Source organism: Haliotis rubra, unplaced genomic scaffold (genome assembly GCF_003918875.1).
Source record: "Haliotis rubra isolate DU_JTF1 unplaced genomic scaffold, ASM391887v1 Scf653, whole genome shotgun sequence".
Taxonomy (NCBI): domain Eukaryota; kingdom Metazoa; phylum Mollusca; class Gastropoda; order Lepetellida; family Haliotidae; genus Haliotis; species Haliotis rubra.
In genome coordinates, this window is record NW_025767361.1 from 106403 (window position 1) to 122884 (window position 16482).

Below are 16482 nucleotides of genomic sequence, written 5' to 3' on the forward strand. Positions count from 1 at the left end.
CTCAGGGGAGGGTTCTTTCATTATTATATTGTAAATAATCATGTTATGTATCTTGAAATATAAACATTATATACATATATATACACACACATGTTTACTCTGTGACCTGATTAATGAGTAGTGATTGTATTGCTTATATATGATTGTAGTTACTTATTGCTAAGCCTCCACATGTATTTTGCCCATGAAGTATTGTAGCGCATTTTGATGCAACGTATTTATTCTTTTACATGGCCTTCTTCAGTTGCTATTGCCATTAAACTGACATCAACAGAAACTATTTGCCTTTGTGGTATATACCAAACCACTCCAGTTACATTGGCGTCGTCATGCTCCCTTATATAGTCTCCTGATATAACATATGTTACCAGCCAACGCAACCAACCATTACGGACATTTGAAAACTATCGCTGGCTTGGTGACACCACCGATAAGAATCAGTGGGTCTGTTCGGGAAACACAGTAAAGCGTGAACAGAAGTCTCTAATAGCGAGTTTGTCAACTTCTGGATAGAATACATGAAAACACAAGTCTTCTGACTGAAGTTGTGAGGCGTCTGATGACGTCTGCTGGGATTCGCCTCCATTCTTCGACAAGGGCTTCGTCAAGGTCCCCAGCCCCAAGCCTCTTATATTCAATAGCAGGGTGTTTTATGGGTCAGCTTCCAGTTTCACTCCAGTCTGTCCGGTCACTGGTCATAGCTCACAACAGTTTATAACAGGTTAGTTTATATTTGAATTGTGTATTTTATGTTTTCATGTTTAGTGTGTATGTATTATTTCTTAGCTTCCTTTAAAGCATGTATCATGTTATGTGTGGCAAATAATAATCAAATTAACTATCTGTTACATGCAGCATAACTAGGTCTTAGCAATACTTTATATATGTAAGTGTATTGCGGGTAATCTTAGATAGCATTCCCACGAGGATGTTATCTTGCTTATTGTATAGGTAAACCTAATGTGTACATCTTCTTCTTTAAACTAATGCACCAAACATTGCATGTATGTATGAGTGAATGTATGTATGATGGGATGGGTTATTAGAACAGATATTTTTTGTACAGATGTAGAACGTTATATATTATTGGATTTGTATATGTTTATGTTCAGGTGTGGCAAACATAGTTCCTGACGTTTGTGACGGTAACGGGCACAGTGCCATACACTCGGGGAGGGTTCTTTCATATTATATTGTAAATAATCATGTTATGTATCTTGAAATATAAACATTATATACATATATATACACACACACATGTTTACTCTGTGACCTGATTAATGAGTAGTGATTGTATTGCTTATATATGATTGTAGTACTTATTGCTAAGCCTCACATGTATTTTGCCCATGAAGTATTGTAGCGTATTTTGATGCAACGTATTTATTCTTTTACATGGCCTTCTTCAGTTGCTATTGCCATTAAACTGACATCAACAGAAACTATTTGCCTTTGTGGTATATACCAAACCACTCCGGTTACATTGGCGTCGTCATGCTCCTTATATAGTCTCCCTGATATAACATATGTTACCAGCCAACGCAACCAACCATTACGGACATTTGAAAAACTATCGCTGGCTTGCGACACCACCGATATCTGAGCTGATGTGGGTTATGTCGGTCTTTGATCGTGTATAATAACGCATCCGCTTCAAGTCAAAGCTCAAGTGAAGATGTTGGAGATTGCCAGCACAAACTGTATCAGTGGGGTTTATTAATTTTGTCACCGTGACTGAGATTGCCACTTCGGAATTCACACTCAGACTCACTGACTGACTGATGGGAATAGGATACAAACATGAATTCGTATTTCAGTAAGGGTTCAGTTTCATTGTTTCGTTTTGTTAACAGGACACAAGATATTCAGTATTGTGGATGTTTAATGGTAAAGAGACGATCATTTCAGCACAGTGCTGTCGCCCCGAGCAAGTTTCCTATTAAAAGCGAACATTCGCCCAAACCTAAACAATTCTTTCGGTCTCGACCTTTACAGCAGGATGGGAAGAAATCTCAGCGTGTTCTCCTCCAGATTGAAGTTCCAGACTACCCAGAACTCGGCGAAGAAGAACCCAACAGTTCTCTTCCCTTCAAAGGCCTTGAAACAGACTTCCCCTGTCTCACTCGAGTGTAAGTACTACTTAATTTAAGTGTCATTGCTAAATAATTAGTATATACAGGGATAGAGCAAGTATTTGATTAAAGGGAAGTGTTGGGTGGGTGATTATATTATGGTGCAGACCAGTCCTCTTTAAACTGAATTACAATCATGTTAGTGTCAGGAAATATCTCTGAAAGTTTAACAGCATTACCTGAATCATTAGCTAGGTTTGTTGTTTTCAACATCAATATCAAAGTATTGTATTATCCACACACTTGTGCATGCTCTAGGCGCTAAGACATCATTCCCTGGTTAACCACAGCTGGATGATAATAATAATAGTCACATCACTTATCCCACCGGGTACCCATTTTCTGCTGGGTGAGCAGAGGCAATTTTGAACAAACCCACCTGCCTAGGTGAGAAGACCCGTGAAGATCCGGGGTAGAATAGGTCTTCAGCAACCCATGTGCTTGCCATAAAAAGGCGACTTTCTTGTCGTAAGAGGCGACTAACGGGATCGGGTGGTCAGTTTCGCTGACTTGGTTGACACATGTCATCGGTTCCCAATTGCGCAGATCGATGCTCATGATGTTGATCACTGGATTGTCTGGTCCAGACTCGATTATTTACAGACCGCCGCCATATAGCTGGAATATTGCTGAGTGCGGCGTAAAACTAAACTCACTCACTCACTCACGCCTAGGTGAGACCACATGTATCACATGTGCTTCGTTGTGGGGCAGGACGGAAGTCCTAGAAACCCTCAGGAGTCAAGCTGCCGAACACAGAGTCAAGCTGCTCTATGCACATGACCATACACCATTACCACAAAGTTTTCTTTGACTTGTGGTGATGAGGACCTCAGTTGATAAAAATTTAGATCACTGAACCACTAGGAGTGGGTCAAGGTGCTTCTGTAGCTTTACTGAATTACAAGCCTTTCGGAACGCGAGGATTGGGATGACTAGCCTCAACTAGTCCCAACTAGTCTCAGCTAATCAGTAGCAATACCAGCTACAAGTTTACATCAGTCAGTGTCCCTTTAACCTGTGAAGATTCGTGATACAATTGGAACAGGATCGGTTGGTCAGGCTTGCTGACTTGGTTGACATGTCATTCTATCCCAATTGCATTGATTGATGTTCATGATGTTGATCACTGGATTGTGTTTCCCAGACCCGATTATCTACAGACCACTGGAATATTGCTGAGTGCAGTGTTAAACAACATCAAACAAACACAAACATTACATAACGCATATGTTCAATCTTCTTTCACTCTTCTCTAATTCTTCTCTATTTCACCTTACCTCAATTAATAATTCTACTGAGATATTACAGTAGCTATACATTCTCTGTCATAAACACATATTTGAGCCACATCCTTCAGTGAAGAGTTATTGGATATTTTCATAGGGGGAAATTTTAACCTTCAATACAAAGTATGTTGCTTCATAGGAAGTTTTAAGATATAATTATTTTCGCACAAGGAACTGTTTTCATGCAACCTGTCATTAATTGCAAAGTTTTATGAAAACACATCGGCCTGAAATTATGTGCACCTAAACAAATTTTCATTATTGATACTGAACATGTTTTGTTGCGCTATGCTCTTTTGACATTGTAGACAAAATGACCGTCATACTCATGTGTTGGAAAGTATACATATTCTGATGTTATTCAGAATGACTTATAACATTAAACAAATGAAGTTATCAAACATATTTAACGTGCATTCATTCTGCAAATGTTTTAGACTGCATTTCATATTTCAGAAAAATCCATTATGACTCATATGGTGGTATACACCGACGGTTACATCTGTTTAGAGAGCTATGACAGGTGTTTTTGAACATGCTTCCTTTTTCATTCATAGTATTCTCAGTCATGCTAAGGTCAAGGTCACTGAGTTATCTCCCAAACGGCCTGTCACTAGTGCCCCAGTTTCATACAACAGCCATGAGTGGAGGTTACTCTGTGATGACGGACATATTTTTCAGCCTGCTTGTAATATCTGTGGAATTTTCAGGTCTCATTTCATCAAATGGAACATGATTAAATATACACCTATCTAAGCATAGGATACAAAGACATGTATCAACTAAGTCAGTGAGCCTGACCTCTTCTTTTAGTGGGGTGGTGGGATAGCCTAATGGTTAAAGCAATCGCTCATCACACTGAAGACCCGGTTTCGATTCCCCACATGGGTACAATATGTGAAGTCCATTTCCTGTGTCCCCCGCCGTGATATTGCTGGAATATTGCTAAAAGCGGCGTAAAACTAAACTCACTCACTCACTTGTAGACAGTGTCATACCTTTGATTTTTATAATGGTCAGTTTACCCATATGTCAAGAATCATTGCTAATGCCCTCAACCACTAGTTTATACTGGTCAGTTTACCCAGTCAGATGACCATTCTATAAACCATTGGTTTGCCAAGGGCACAGTAAAAACAACTTGAGGCCACATGCTTGAGGTACAAGTTTCATTTTGAAATACATATCATCAGAAATCATAAAAAATAAAACAGGTTCTTCCCCTTTGATTATCAATACCTATTTACTGTAAATTTTAATTCCCTTTTAATTATTATCATAAAGCTTAACTTCATGACTTTGTAAACAGAAAAGCTGCCAGTGAAAACTTTAGTTTTCCAAGAGTCATGGTGACAGAACGGATTGGAGTATGTTGGGAACCCTTGAGGAATTTTATCCTTGACCAGGTGTTGGGTTTCACAGAACCTGTGACTAAGCACTAGTCTGCAGTAGGTGGGTCTGTGACCTGAAAAATATGTTCTTTAGTCCAGAGTCTTCTCCCACAAGGTGATCCTAGCGCTACAGCTATTATTAGTCTCTGTTAAAGGGGAAGTGTACACGAATAAATCACATTTATTCTTATGTGAATACTATGTGAACTGTTTTAATTTGTTAATACCAATGTTTGAAAATACACACTCATATTTCTTACAATGTAAGTATAACCCTCAAAGTAAGTGCTGAAATGTTATGCCAATATGAGGCCTTTGTTTGCCGAGCTAAACAGGCCAGAGTTACCGCCCTTTGATTATGACGTAATTGGTGCCACTTGATTTTAAACTGGTCTCCTGTCTAGTCCCAAATCAAAAGATAATAATACTGAAATTAATCACGTGAAAAAAGTTTGTAAAAATACGAAAGAAGCATAAGAACAGAAAATGTAAGCAGCAGGACAGATTGATCGTGTGTATTTTCATTCATAACCTCACCTCCATGAAAATACCAAATATGTATAACAATGTTGACGTCCGTATATCACTATATCGGGAAGCGACTTTTTCAAAATGGCGTGTTCACTGACACGAGTACGCCGGAGTTTTCGAAGGAAATTTTCGTTGTTTCAAGCAACGTATATACATAAATGTGACATGTAAGTAGTCCGCAAATTCTGTCAGTCTGCTGGTTGTTATTTTCTTTTTGTTTTCATTGTGACCAAGGGAAACACTCAGAAATTCAGAGAAGTACCGTCTTGTGCGTGAGTTTGCGTCAGTCATGGCGTCATGCTTTCAGAAACTATAATATGTCGTGATGAATCTAGAAAATCATTGGAATACAGCTATTATATTTAACTATCTCTTGTTACGATACCTTTCCCATGCGTGTTGTAGAACTAATGAGCAAGTGTATGCAACAAGTAGGCGAACGGATACACAGTGTAAAATCTGGGATTGGCTTTGTTTACATTTCAAACAAGTGGTCCTTTCCCAGCGCGGCATCTGATATATTTCGTTCGATTTCACTGAAACACTTCGAATTGGTGACAAAGTTCATTTGTCAGTATATTTTGAAGTGTATGCGTAATTCAGGGATTCGTGTAAGGAATGATACGTCTTTTTTTAAAAATTCAATTCTCCCAGTAAAATTTGACATTTGAATTAAGACATACTATAAATTACGCAAAACGCAGTGAATGGTGATTTAGTAATGTGTCAAAACTGGCGAGATTTACGATGCATGTAATTTTCAGTATATTTGATCTACGAACAAACTTTCAAACAGAGTTCCAAACTCCAAATTGCATTTATCTTCGTGATGTATTTGGATATGGTATCGATATCAAAGTGAAGGTGGAAGAGGAGGGACATATCGTACGATTTATGTCGTAATTTTAGTAACAAACGTAGAATGCCGGAACATTCACCGATGGCAAGCTAGATGTGGTGCATATACGTTTTAGTTTTTGTGAAAAAAGATACTGTTGGAAAGGCGACCGACTCAGGTTGAATGTTATACAATTTGGCTACATGGTAACACTTTTAGTAGTCCAGCGGGTAATGGCATGATTTGTATGCAATTGTGCATTTACGTTTTAGATTTTGTGAAAAAGATACTGTTGGAAAGGCGACCGACTCAGGTTGAATGTTATACAATTTGGTTACGTGGTAACACTTTTAGTACAATGTACCAGGAATAAAGTGTTTTTTTACGCAATATACTTATGTCTTTATTCATGGGCTAATCTAAATAATGTCCAGAACATTATCTTTTTCAGACTGTTTTCATTTTTGTTCAGTTGTTTCTCTGAACAAAAAATGATAGTTAATAGATGTTTAGTAAATGATTAGTAATCCTTATTTTGTGTCTTGACAGCCAGCCCTGAAACCAGATTGCAAATGGAGGATAATTTGTACGTTTTGATAGTTGCCTGAATAGCCTTAGAGGTGCCACTGTCAATCATCAACCCCTACACTTTCTATCACTGAAATATTGATATGAAATATTGTGTGCATAAACATTTATTTTGGTGAACATGTACGAGTAAGTGAGCACCAGCAGATTAATTCTACAAAAAGTCTTGCGAAATAACAGTTCAGGAAATCATGTGATATCGCATCCTTTCCAAAATGTTTCAGACAAAATGCTGGCCCAGAGCCTGAGTACGACAAGATCACAATGGGATTCAAGGTCTACAATCACGAGACTCCATTCATGCTGAAGTACAATGGTGGAATCCTGCCTCACCTCAAGGTGGCGTTCGAAACGTGGGGAGAGCTGAACGAGGAAAAGAACAATGCTGTGCTTATCTCTGCTGGTCTGTCTGCCAGCTCACACGCCAAGAGCCACCAGGTATTTGACGAAATGTCGGATTACATTATTGTGAAAAGTAGTACTGGAGTAAATGATCGAATAATCGGTCCATTGATCTATCTTGCTTGCTTCAGCGATTATCGATTGGCTTAGGAAACTAATTGATATTTGTGAGTGAAATTAATTTTGTTAATTTTGTTAAATCAAGACATAAAAAACTGATGCAGTTTCCAATTAGTCTCCTGAGCCTATCGATAATCGTAAAAATGGAAACATAAAATTAAATTTTAGAAAGTATGTTTGTTATTGTTATGTTTGTTCAATCAAGGCAAAAATAACTGATGCAGTTTCCTGTCTCGTGAAAATGCAATGTAAACAACCTATTCGCATGCCTCAACAGGAAGTAGCCTCGATAGTCTTGATCATAGTTCATTTTTTTAATCAGTGAGTGAGTGAGTTATTATTTAACGTCACATCGGCAATATTTCAGCCATATCGTGACGAGAACATTTGACATTGTAATGGAATATGTATATATTATAAAACCTGTCATCGAAGGACAGTAAAACAACTAGAATATCACACTTGGATTTAAAACTAGTGTGTAAGGTTAAAACTAATAGCACTATTAGGACAATACAAGATAAAAACAGGCTATAGATCGCCAACAACTGAAGGTCGATCACCATACTAGGGACCATGGGGACTTACAGTACCTTGGCTACCTGCATGGACCCTAGTTGGATTTACACCATCCGTTCAGCTGCTGGCGATTGCAAGAAATGTTAGCTACAATTAAAATGACAAAATGCTACGTTTAAAAATCCTGGTAAGTTTAAATTGACTTTCGAAGTTTTGGACTTACGTACCCCTCAGGGGACAATATTTTACGATTCTTCAACCCCCTTGAGAGTACAGCCACTAACAATCTAAGTTACTAATCAAACTACCAATTATTAAAACACAGCTATTTACAGAACATATTAATCAAAATTCATTAATGAAATCAATTTCTTTTAAAAACCAAGAATTAAATGAAGATGAACAGAATTAAAAGATCCTTAACAGTTTTAACATTGAAATATTTATCCCTTATGATGGAGAATTCAACACAGTCAAGCAGGAGATGCTTGACCGTGACTCTCATCACAAGGGATACAAAACGGAGGATCTTCACCATTTAACAAATATTTGTGAGTGTACCTTGTATGGCCAATACGACATCGTCGCATGATGACCTCTTCAAATCTGGACTGACAACCCAAGTAAGTGTAACCGATATAGGGTTTTATTGCATGTAATTTATTAATACCTACTTGGGTGTCCCACTTCTTCTGCATCAGATCACGGATGTAGGTTCTAATGCAAGCTTTGTAATCAGAGTAAGGAAGAAGAAGTGGTGTCACAGATTTATTTAGTGCTGCCTTGGCAGCAAGATCGGCCATTGTATTCCCAGAAATGCCAACGTGGCTGGGTAACCAACAGAAGACGATGTCGCATTGGCCTGTAGCAAGATCATTATATAATTCGATTATTTCAATTAAAAGTGGATGTTTGCAAGAGAGATTTTTAATAGCCTGAAGGCAAGAAAGAGAGTCTGAAAATATTATATACTGGTTATGTTTTGGATGTCTTTGAATATATTTAAGAGCTGTTAAGATGGCGTTTGCTTCTGCTGTAAATATAGAGCTGTTATCAGGTAGTCTAGAAGATATTGTTCTGGCTCCAATGACAGTGGCACATGCCACTGCGCCACCGTCCTTGGACCCATCTGTAAATAAGGATTTGTATGTGTTATATTTGATTTTTAATTGATTATATTCTTGTTTATACTGTAATTCATTAGTTCCAGATTTCTTAAATTTTGTCAGAGTTAGGTCAACTTCAGGCCTAACCAATTGCCAAGGAGGAGAAGAAAGAAGACGGGAAGGAGCTATATTCTCCAGCTCAATGCCGGCAGCAGTAATAAATGGCTTCATTCTGAGCCCCCAAGGGCGGAACAAGAGAAGATTTATTGTTGTACAAATCCTCATAAAGAGGATTAAAGATACAATGAAATGCAGGATTCGATTCGTTAGAATATAGTTTTGTAAGATATTGTAAAGATAATTTTATACGTCGATGGGCAAGAGAAGGCTCATCTGCTTCGACGTAGAGACTGTCAACTGGAGAAGTTCTAAAAGATCCAAGACAAAGTCTCAGACCTTGGTGGTGGACAGAATCAAGTAGTTTTAGATTGCTTTTGCAGGCTCCACCATATACGATGGAGCCATAATCAAGTTTCGAGCGGACCAATGAGCGATATAGGTGGAGGAGGGTAGCTTGATCCCCTCCCCACTTTGTGTTGGAAACAACTTTCAACAAGTCAAGTGCCTTCAGGCATTTAGTTTTAAGGGATTTAATATGTGGCAGAAACGTTAAGTGCGAGTCAAAAAATAATACCCAAGAACTTGGCCTCCTTCACAACTTTAATGGGAGTGCCATTTAGAGAGAGTTCAGGGTCTTTATGCGGTTTGTATTTACGGCAGAAATGTATACAATTAGTTTTGGATTTTGAAAATTTAAAGCCGTTTTCAAGACACCATTTATTTATCTTGTTTAAACACAACTGCAGTTGCCGTTCAATAGTATGCATTTTCTTACCGCGACATGAAATATTAAAATCATCCACAAAAAGTGATCCATCAATTGAATCGTTTAAAACCTTGGATAAACTGTTGATCTTTACGCTAAATAAAGTGACAGACAAAATACTGCCTTGTGGGACACCCTGATCCTGATTGTAATGGTCAGACAAGGTTGAACCCACTCGGACTTGAAAGTGCCTGTCTTTTAAAAATTGTGAGACAAAATGAGGCAAACGACCTCTTAAACCGAAATCATGCAAATCTTTCAAAATGCCATGCTTCCAAGTAGTATCATACGCTTTCTCCAGATCGAAGAAAATTGATACTACGTGTTGTTTATTTACAATTGCATTTTTTACATAGGATTCTAATCGTACCAAATGGTCGATAGTACTTCGGTTTTTCCGGAAACCACATTGAATATTAGTAATGAGATTATTGGTTTCCAAATACCACACTAAACGATTATTTACCATTCGTTCCATAGTTTTGCAAACACAGCTAGTCAAGGATATAGGTCGATAATTAGATGCATCTGAATGGTCTTTGCCAGGCTTAGGTATAGGAACAACAATAGCATTTCGCCAAGAAGGAGGGAATTTCCTGAAGTCCAAATTTCATCAAAAATGTCTAAAAGCACTTCAAGACATGATGCAGGCAAATGTTTCAGGAGCTGATAGTGAATATTATCAGCCCCTGTTGCTGTATCATGAGCCTGCCCAAGGGCAGCTTGTAGCTCATGTAGTGAAAATACTTCGTTGTAATCTTCTCCGTTTTCGGAGTGGAAATTAATTTTTTTCTTTTCCTCAGTTTTCTGATATTTCTGAAATTCGGGAAGATAGTTTGATGAAGCCGAGTGTTGAGCTAATGTTTCGCCAAGTTTGTTTGCAATGTCGGAAGCATCTTCAAGAAAGTGATCTCCTTCCTTAATATGTTTAACACTCGGTTTAGAACCTTTGCCTTTGATCCTTTGGACCATATTCCACACCTTTGATATAGGTGTGCGGGAATTAATCTTGGAGACGAAGGTTCTCCATGATTGACGTTTATTTTGTTTGAAGGTACGGCGAGCTTTAGCTCTGGTTACCTTAACGTTATTCAAATTATGTACAGTTGGATGCTTGCGGAAATATTTTTCCGCTTTTTTCCTATTTTTCCTAGCCTGTTTGCAGTCGCCATCAAACCATGGCTTACGAATGTGTGGATTTGCAGAGGACTTAGGAATGGAATCGGTAGCTATAGCATTCAGTTCATCTGAAAACAACTGAATGGGGTCAGCAATATTCTGGAACTTTGCATGTTTCAATTTCTCAGTACATAACGAACTGAATTGAGACCAGTTAGCCTTTGAAAAATTCCACCTTGATGAGGGTGGAACGTCAGACGGGTTATTTACTGTTAGAAATGTAGGAAAGTGGTCACTGCCACATAAATCATCATGAACTGACCACGAAAATTCATGTAGAAGGGTCGCATCAGTGAGTGTAAGGTCCAAGGCAGAATAGCTACCCGTTGCAGGGTGTAAATATGTATGAGTACCATCATTAAAAATACAAAGACTATTGTCAGAAATGAAATCCTCCAATACTTTGCCCTTGGTATTAATACCATTACCTCCCCATAAAGGATTATGTCCATTCAAATCCCCATGAGTATGCAGGGCTGAGGGAGCTGGTCATATAGAGATTGAAGTTCAGATTTCTGGAGGTTTGAAGATGGAGGGATATATAAAGAGCATACAGTAAATGCAATGTGTAAAGTTAGTCGGACTGCAACAGCCTGAAGATTCGTAGTAAGTTGAACAGGGCTGTGTATTATGCCCTGCCTCACTAAGATAGAGGAGCCTCCATTGGCTTTGCCACCCGGGGTGAAAAGGAATGATGAGAATTGTATTGACGTAAGTCAAATGTATCTGTCTGTTTAAGGTATGTTTCTTGGAGACAGAAAATTGATGGCTGAAAATCTTGTACTAATAATTGTAGTTCATTTAAATTGGCTCTAAGTCCTCTGCAGTTCCACTGGATAAGTGTATTACCCTGACTCATGTTATATTAGGTGGTAGTACAGGGGATCTGGACCGTGGCGAATGACTATTGTGACGCACACGGTGGTGTGGAGTGACATCCATGTCCTCCAGAAGTTGATATTTGTTAAATATTTGTACCGGATCCCGTTGACCTTTCGGTACTCGATCCGATTTTTGGGAATAGTTGACTGACTTGCTGGCATTTACTATTACAGGTGACGGTGAACGAGATTGTTTACGCGATGGTGATTTTGTTTGCGTAGATGCAACATTTTTCGTTTGACGTATTGAATATTTCGCAGTCTTCACCCAGGTGATATCGGTCTGGCACTCTACAGATTTAACAGTCTTAGTAGGCTGACGGGTAACTACTGCAGAGTATGATACAGATGCAGTTGGAGTGTTAGCAGATGTTACCAAACGTTTAGCCTCTGCAAAAGAGATACTCTTTTCATGCTTCAGTTTAACAATTTGATGTTGTAGTTGCCAGACTGGGCAGGATTTTGATGAAGCAGCGTGGTCCCCAGAACAATTAGCACATTTAGGGCTGTTTGGGCAGTCTAAAGTGTCATGCGCAGGTTCTCCACAACGGTGACATTTCTTGCTATTGGTACATGATTGGGCACCATGACCAAACTTTTGACATGAGTAACACCGAAGTGGATTTGGTATGTACTTGTCTACACCAATATTACAGTAACCTGCTTTGATGGATGGTGGTGGAACTGGAACAGAAAAGGTAAACAGATAAGTATTCAACTTAATAGTTTGACCATTCTGCCTGCTTGTAAAACGTTTCACAAACGTTACACCCTGGTCGTTCAGTTCAGAAGCTATCTCATCCTCAGACATGTCTGCTAGACAACGGTCTCTATCTCTGACAATGCCCTTGGAACTGTTGAGAGTTTTGTGTGGTGACACAGTAACTGGTACGGAAACAAGATGTTTGACAGCCAATAGTGTAGCTGATTGAAAGGCTGATTTACATTCTAGTAAGATACAGCCAGATCGCATCCTTTTCATTGACACAACATCACCAGCGATACCATAAATCGCTTTTGATAGAGCAAACGGATTCAATTTCAATGGACCATCATCCGGAGAAGAAATCACCAAAAATCGAGACCAATGGTCAGATTTGTTTTGAGACAGTGTCATCATCAGAAGATGTACTATCTTCTAAAGTACGTTTGAGTTGTTTTGGAGGTATCATGGTAAGTTAATAAAGGTTCATCATCCCAGCTCCCCACCCACCACGGAGTATCAGGAAGACAATGCCATATGCCAGTGGGTGTCCAACTAGCAGCACCAAGGATACTGGGATGATATACTCCAGCAGAAGTATCAATTCAAGATCAATAAATCCACCAGATTGACCCATGAGCCATCGCCTTCTGGGCATTAAGACTCTAGGTAATTACATTTTCTATCTATGTAGAATCAATATATACATTGTAGGTCTATAAGTGATTTGACCAAGACCCCATGGCAAGCACTAGAAAATATCAATATTGTGCAAAACAAGTAACATGCACAGGGCTCGGCATGACCAGCCGATTGGTAGAACCGGGCCCATTCTACCACCCGTCTAGGTGAAGTAAGGGTCGAAGTGGTGTATTGGGCAAAGGAACACTGTTCCTGGAGCCCTTGCCCTCAACCACCAGAATCCCGTCCTCCACCGACACAGGGGCGCAACCCACGGCAAACGGGTTGGTGGACCTAATATCCCCCCGGGTCCACAACGGGGGGTTGAAGGGCGCTTAGCGTGACCCAGCACCCACCACGAGGAGGTGGCCCTTCATGGGTGCCTTTACTATATACCCGAAATTGTGAATGTTAATGTTTGGACTGTTTTTGAATATAATGTCTTTAACAAGTAAGATAACGGCGTTAATAGGATTGTTATTTCTTCCTTTGATTCCAAGCATTATCTTTGAAACTGTGAAGTTAATGTAAATTTGAGCCATTTCTAACCATTTTTCTAAACTTTTCCAAATTTTGAATACCAGATCACAATACCAAAACAGGTGTTCTAAAGTTTCTAATTCTTTATTACAAAAACGGCAAAGGGGTGTTTCCGATATTTTTATCCTGAATAAGAAGCAGTTCGTAGGAAGAATATTATGAATGATCCTATATTGCAGCCAGTTTAAGTCAGTACTACGAGTGCATTTATGAGCTATCATATTAAATACTCTCCATTCCTTTTCTGAAAATTCGCAATCTAAGATTCTTGCCCATTTATTATAACATGGTAATTGTACATATTTAGAATCCAATAATGTGGTATATATATATTTACTTCCTGATAGTGCAGTAATGTGAAATAAGTTAAAAGGATAAATTGGATTTGGACCAACACTTTGTATTCTCTTTATATCCAACTTAGAAATATACATCAAAACAACCCGTTTTATACCTTCATAAGTCAAAAAATTCGTTTGGATATTATATTTTCTTTTGAATTCATCGGTATTTAACAGTCTGCTTTCATGGTGCATTAAATCATTGATAAATATAACACCTTTCTTGTACCATGATCTGTACATAATAGGTTTTTCATCTATTCTTATTTCATCATTATTCCATAAACATTGACTAAGAAGTTCACCTTCTGAAATCTCGAGCGTTTTACACTTATTAAGGAAGACTGAGTACGACAGAAGCACATCCTTCCAAAAAGAGTTAGTCATATCTGGAATTACTTGATTTCTAATATAGTTACTATCTGAAAGCCATAGTATATTTATATCGTTCAATCTGTTTGTGATAATAGTACTCCATTTCTTTTCTCCATTTTGCAGTCTAGCTATCCACTGTAGTTTTTTAGATGCTATAATTTCTTTTATATTTGGTGCTTTTATACCTCCATGCTCAAGTTATAGAACTAAGACATCTCGTTTAACTTTAAATGGCTTACCCCTCCAAATGAAGTTAAAACAATTCTTCTGGAATTTTTCAATTCTGTGTTTTGGTGGATCTGGTACGGAAGAAAATATATGATTTAATTTAGGGAGTAAGAGGGATTTTAGGATAGTGTTTCTACCTAAAGGGGTAAGGCTTCGGGCTGACCAAATATTCATTTGGTTTTTAATATAGGAAAAGTTGTCATCGTAGTTTTTTTCAACCATACTGTCAAGATCAATGTCAAAGTTAATTCCCAAGAGAGAGAAACTCGTTTGGGTCCAATCAAATTTCCATCTATTGATCTATCTTGCTTGCTTCAGCGATTATCGATTACCCCAGGAGACTAATTGATATTTGTTTCAAAGGAAACATGAAATTCATTTTGTTAAATTTTTCCTTATCCTGACTCATGCTTTTTTGCTTGCTCTCTTTCTCTTGCGAACGATAGTGGAAACACTTGAATCCCTTTTTGAAGCTCCCTTCATAAAAGCGGACGTAAAATCACTCACCACGAGTAGCCTCCCTTGCCTGTATTTTCCTGGGCTTTGTGGTCACATGACCCGGCCTGTCTTGTCACTCTCTCCTTCTTCGCCCATGTGAGTCCCGATACGGCAATTAATATCCTTTTCATTTAGGCTTATACGGCAAATTCTGCTGTATACGGTTTTAGGAATATCTACACCAGCAATATGGTTTGAGTGAGTGAGTGAGTGAGTTAAGATTTTAAGTCACATCGGCAATATTTCAGCCATATCGTGACTTAAGCAAGTTATAAATATATCGACAATTTAAGTGAAATTATAAAATTCTGCCGACGAAGGACAGTAAAATAACTAGATTATCACAGATATAGATATAAAACTAGTAACAAAAATCTAAAACATTTGAACTATACAAGACGATACAATATAAAAACAGGTTATTGATCGCCAACAACTGAAGGTAGATCACCATACTAGGGACCATGGGGACTTACAGTACATTTGCTTCCTGCATGGACCCTAGCTGGATTTACACCATCCCTTCAGCCATTGGCGACAGAAGAGAAACCTAGCCATAAATAAAAAGTACACATATTCTACGATTAAAAACCTGGTACACTTAAATTGACTAAATGTTTTGGGACTTACGTACCCTCTCAGGAGGACAATAATTTTACGCTACTTCAACCCCCTTTGAGGGTACAGCCACTAACAATATCAGTTACTAATTTAAACTACCAATAATAAAATATATATATATTTACAAATCAGTTAGCAAGTCTAATTGTTTTAAAAAGGCAATAATTAAATGAGAACTTATATGACTAAAAAGATCCTTCATAGTTCGTGATTGGAAATAGATATCCCTTGTGATGGAATATTCAACACAGTCAAGCAAGACATGCTTGACCGTGATTCGTTCATCACAAGGGATACAAAACGGAGGATCCTCACCTTTTAATAGGTACTCATGCGTATATCTTGTGTGGCCAATACGACATCGTCGTATGATGACCTCTTCAAATCTGGACTGACAACCCAAGTAAGTGTAACCGATATAGGGTTTTATTGCATGTAATTTATTGATACCTACTTGGGTGTCCCACTTCTTTTGCATCAGATCACGGATGTAAGATCTAATACAAGCTTTGTAATCAGAGTATGGGAGCAGAAGTGGTGTCACAGATTTGTTGAGGGCTGCCTTAGCAGCAATATCAGCCATCGTGTTCCCAGAAATGCCAACGTGGCTGGGTAACCAACAAAGACGATGTC

The 16482-nt window shown here is 38.4% G+C and overlaps 1 protein-coding gene across 1 annotated transcript in view; it reads left to right on the forward strand.

Moving 5' to 3' along the window:
- The first annotated feature begins 1803 nt into the window (after nucleotides 1–1803).
- The window catches only part of LOC124257240, a 35791-nt gene continuing 21112 nt past the window's right edge, over nucleotides 1804–16482 (forward strand). The window contains 2 exon segments of the mRNA XM_046691253.1: nucleotides 1804–2129; nucleotides 6994–7207. Coding sequence (XP_046547209.1) covers nucleotides 1885–2129; nucleotides 6994–7207 — 459 coding nt within the window. The 5' untranslated portion in view covers nucleotides 1804–1884.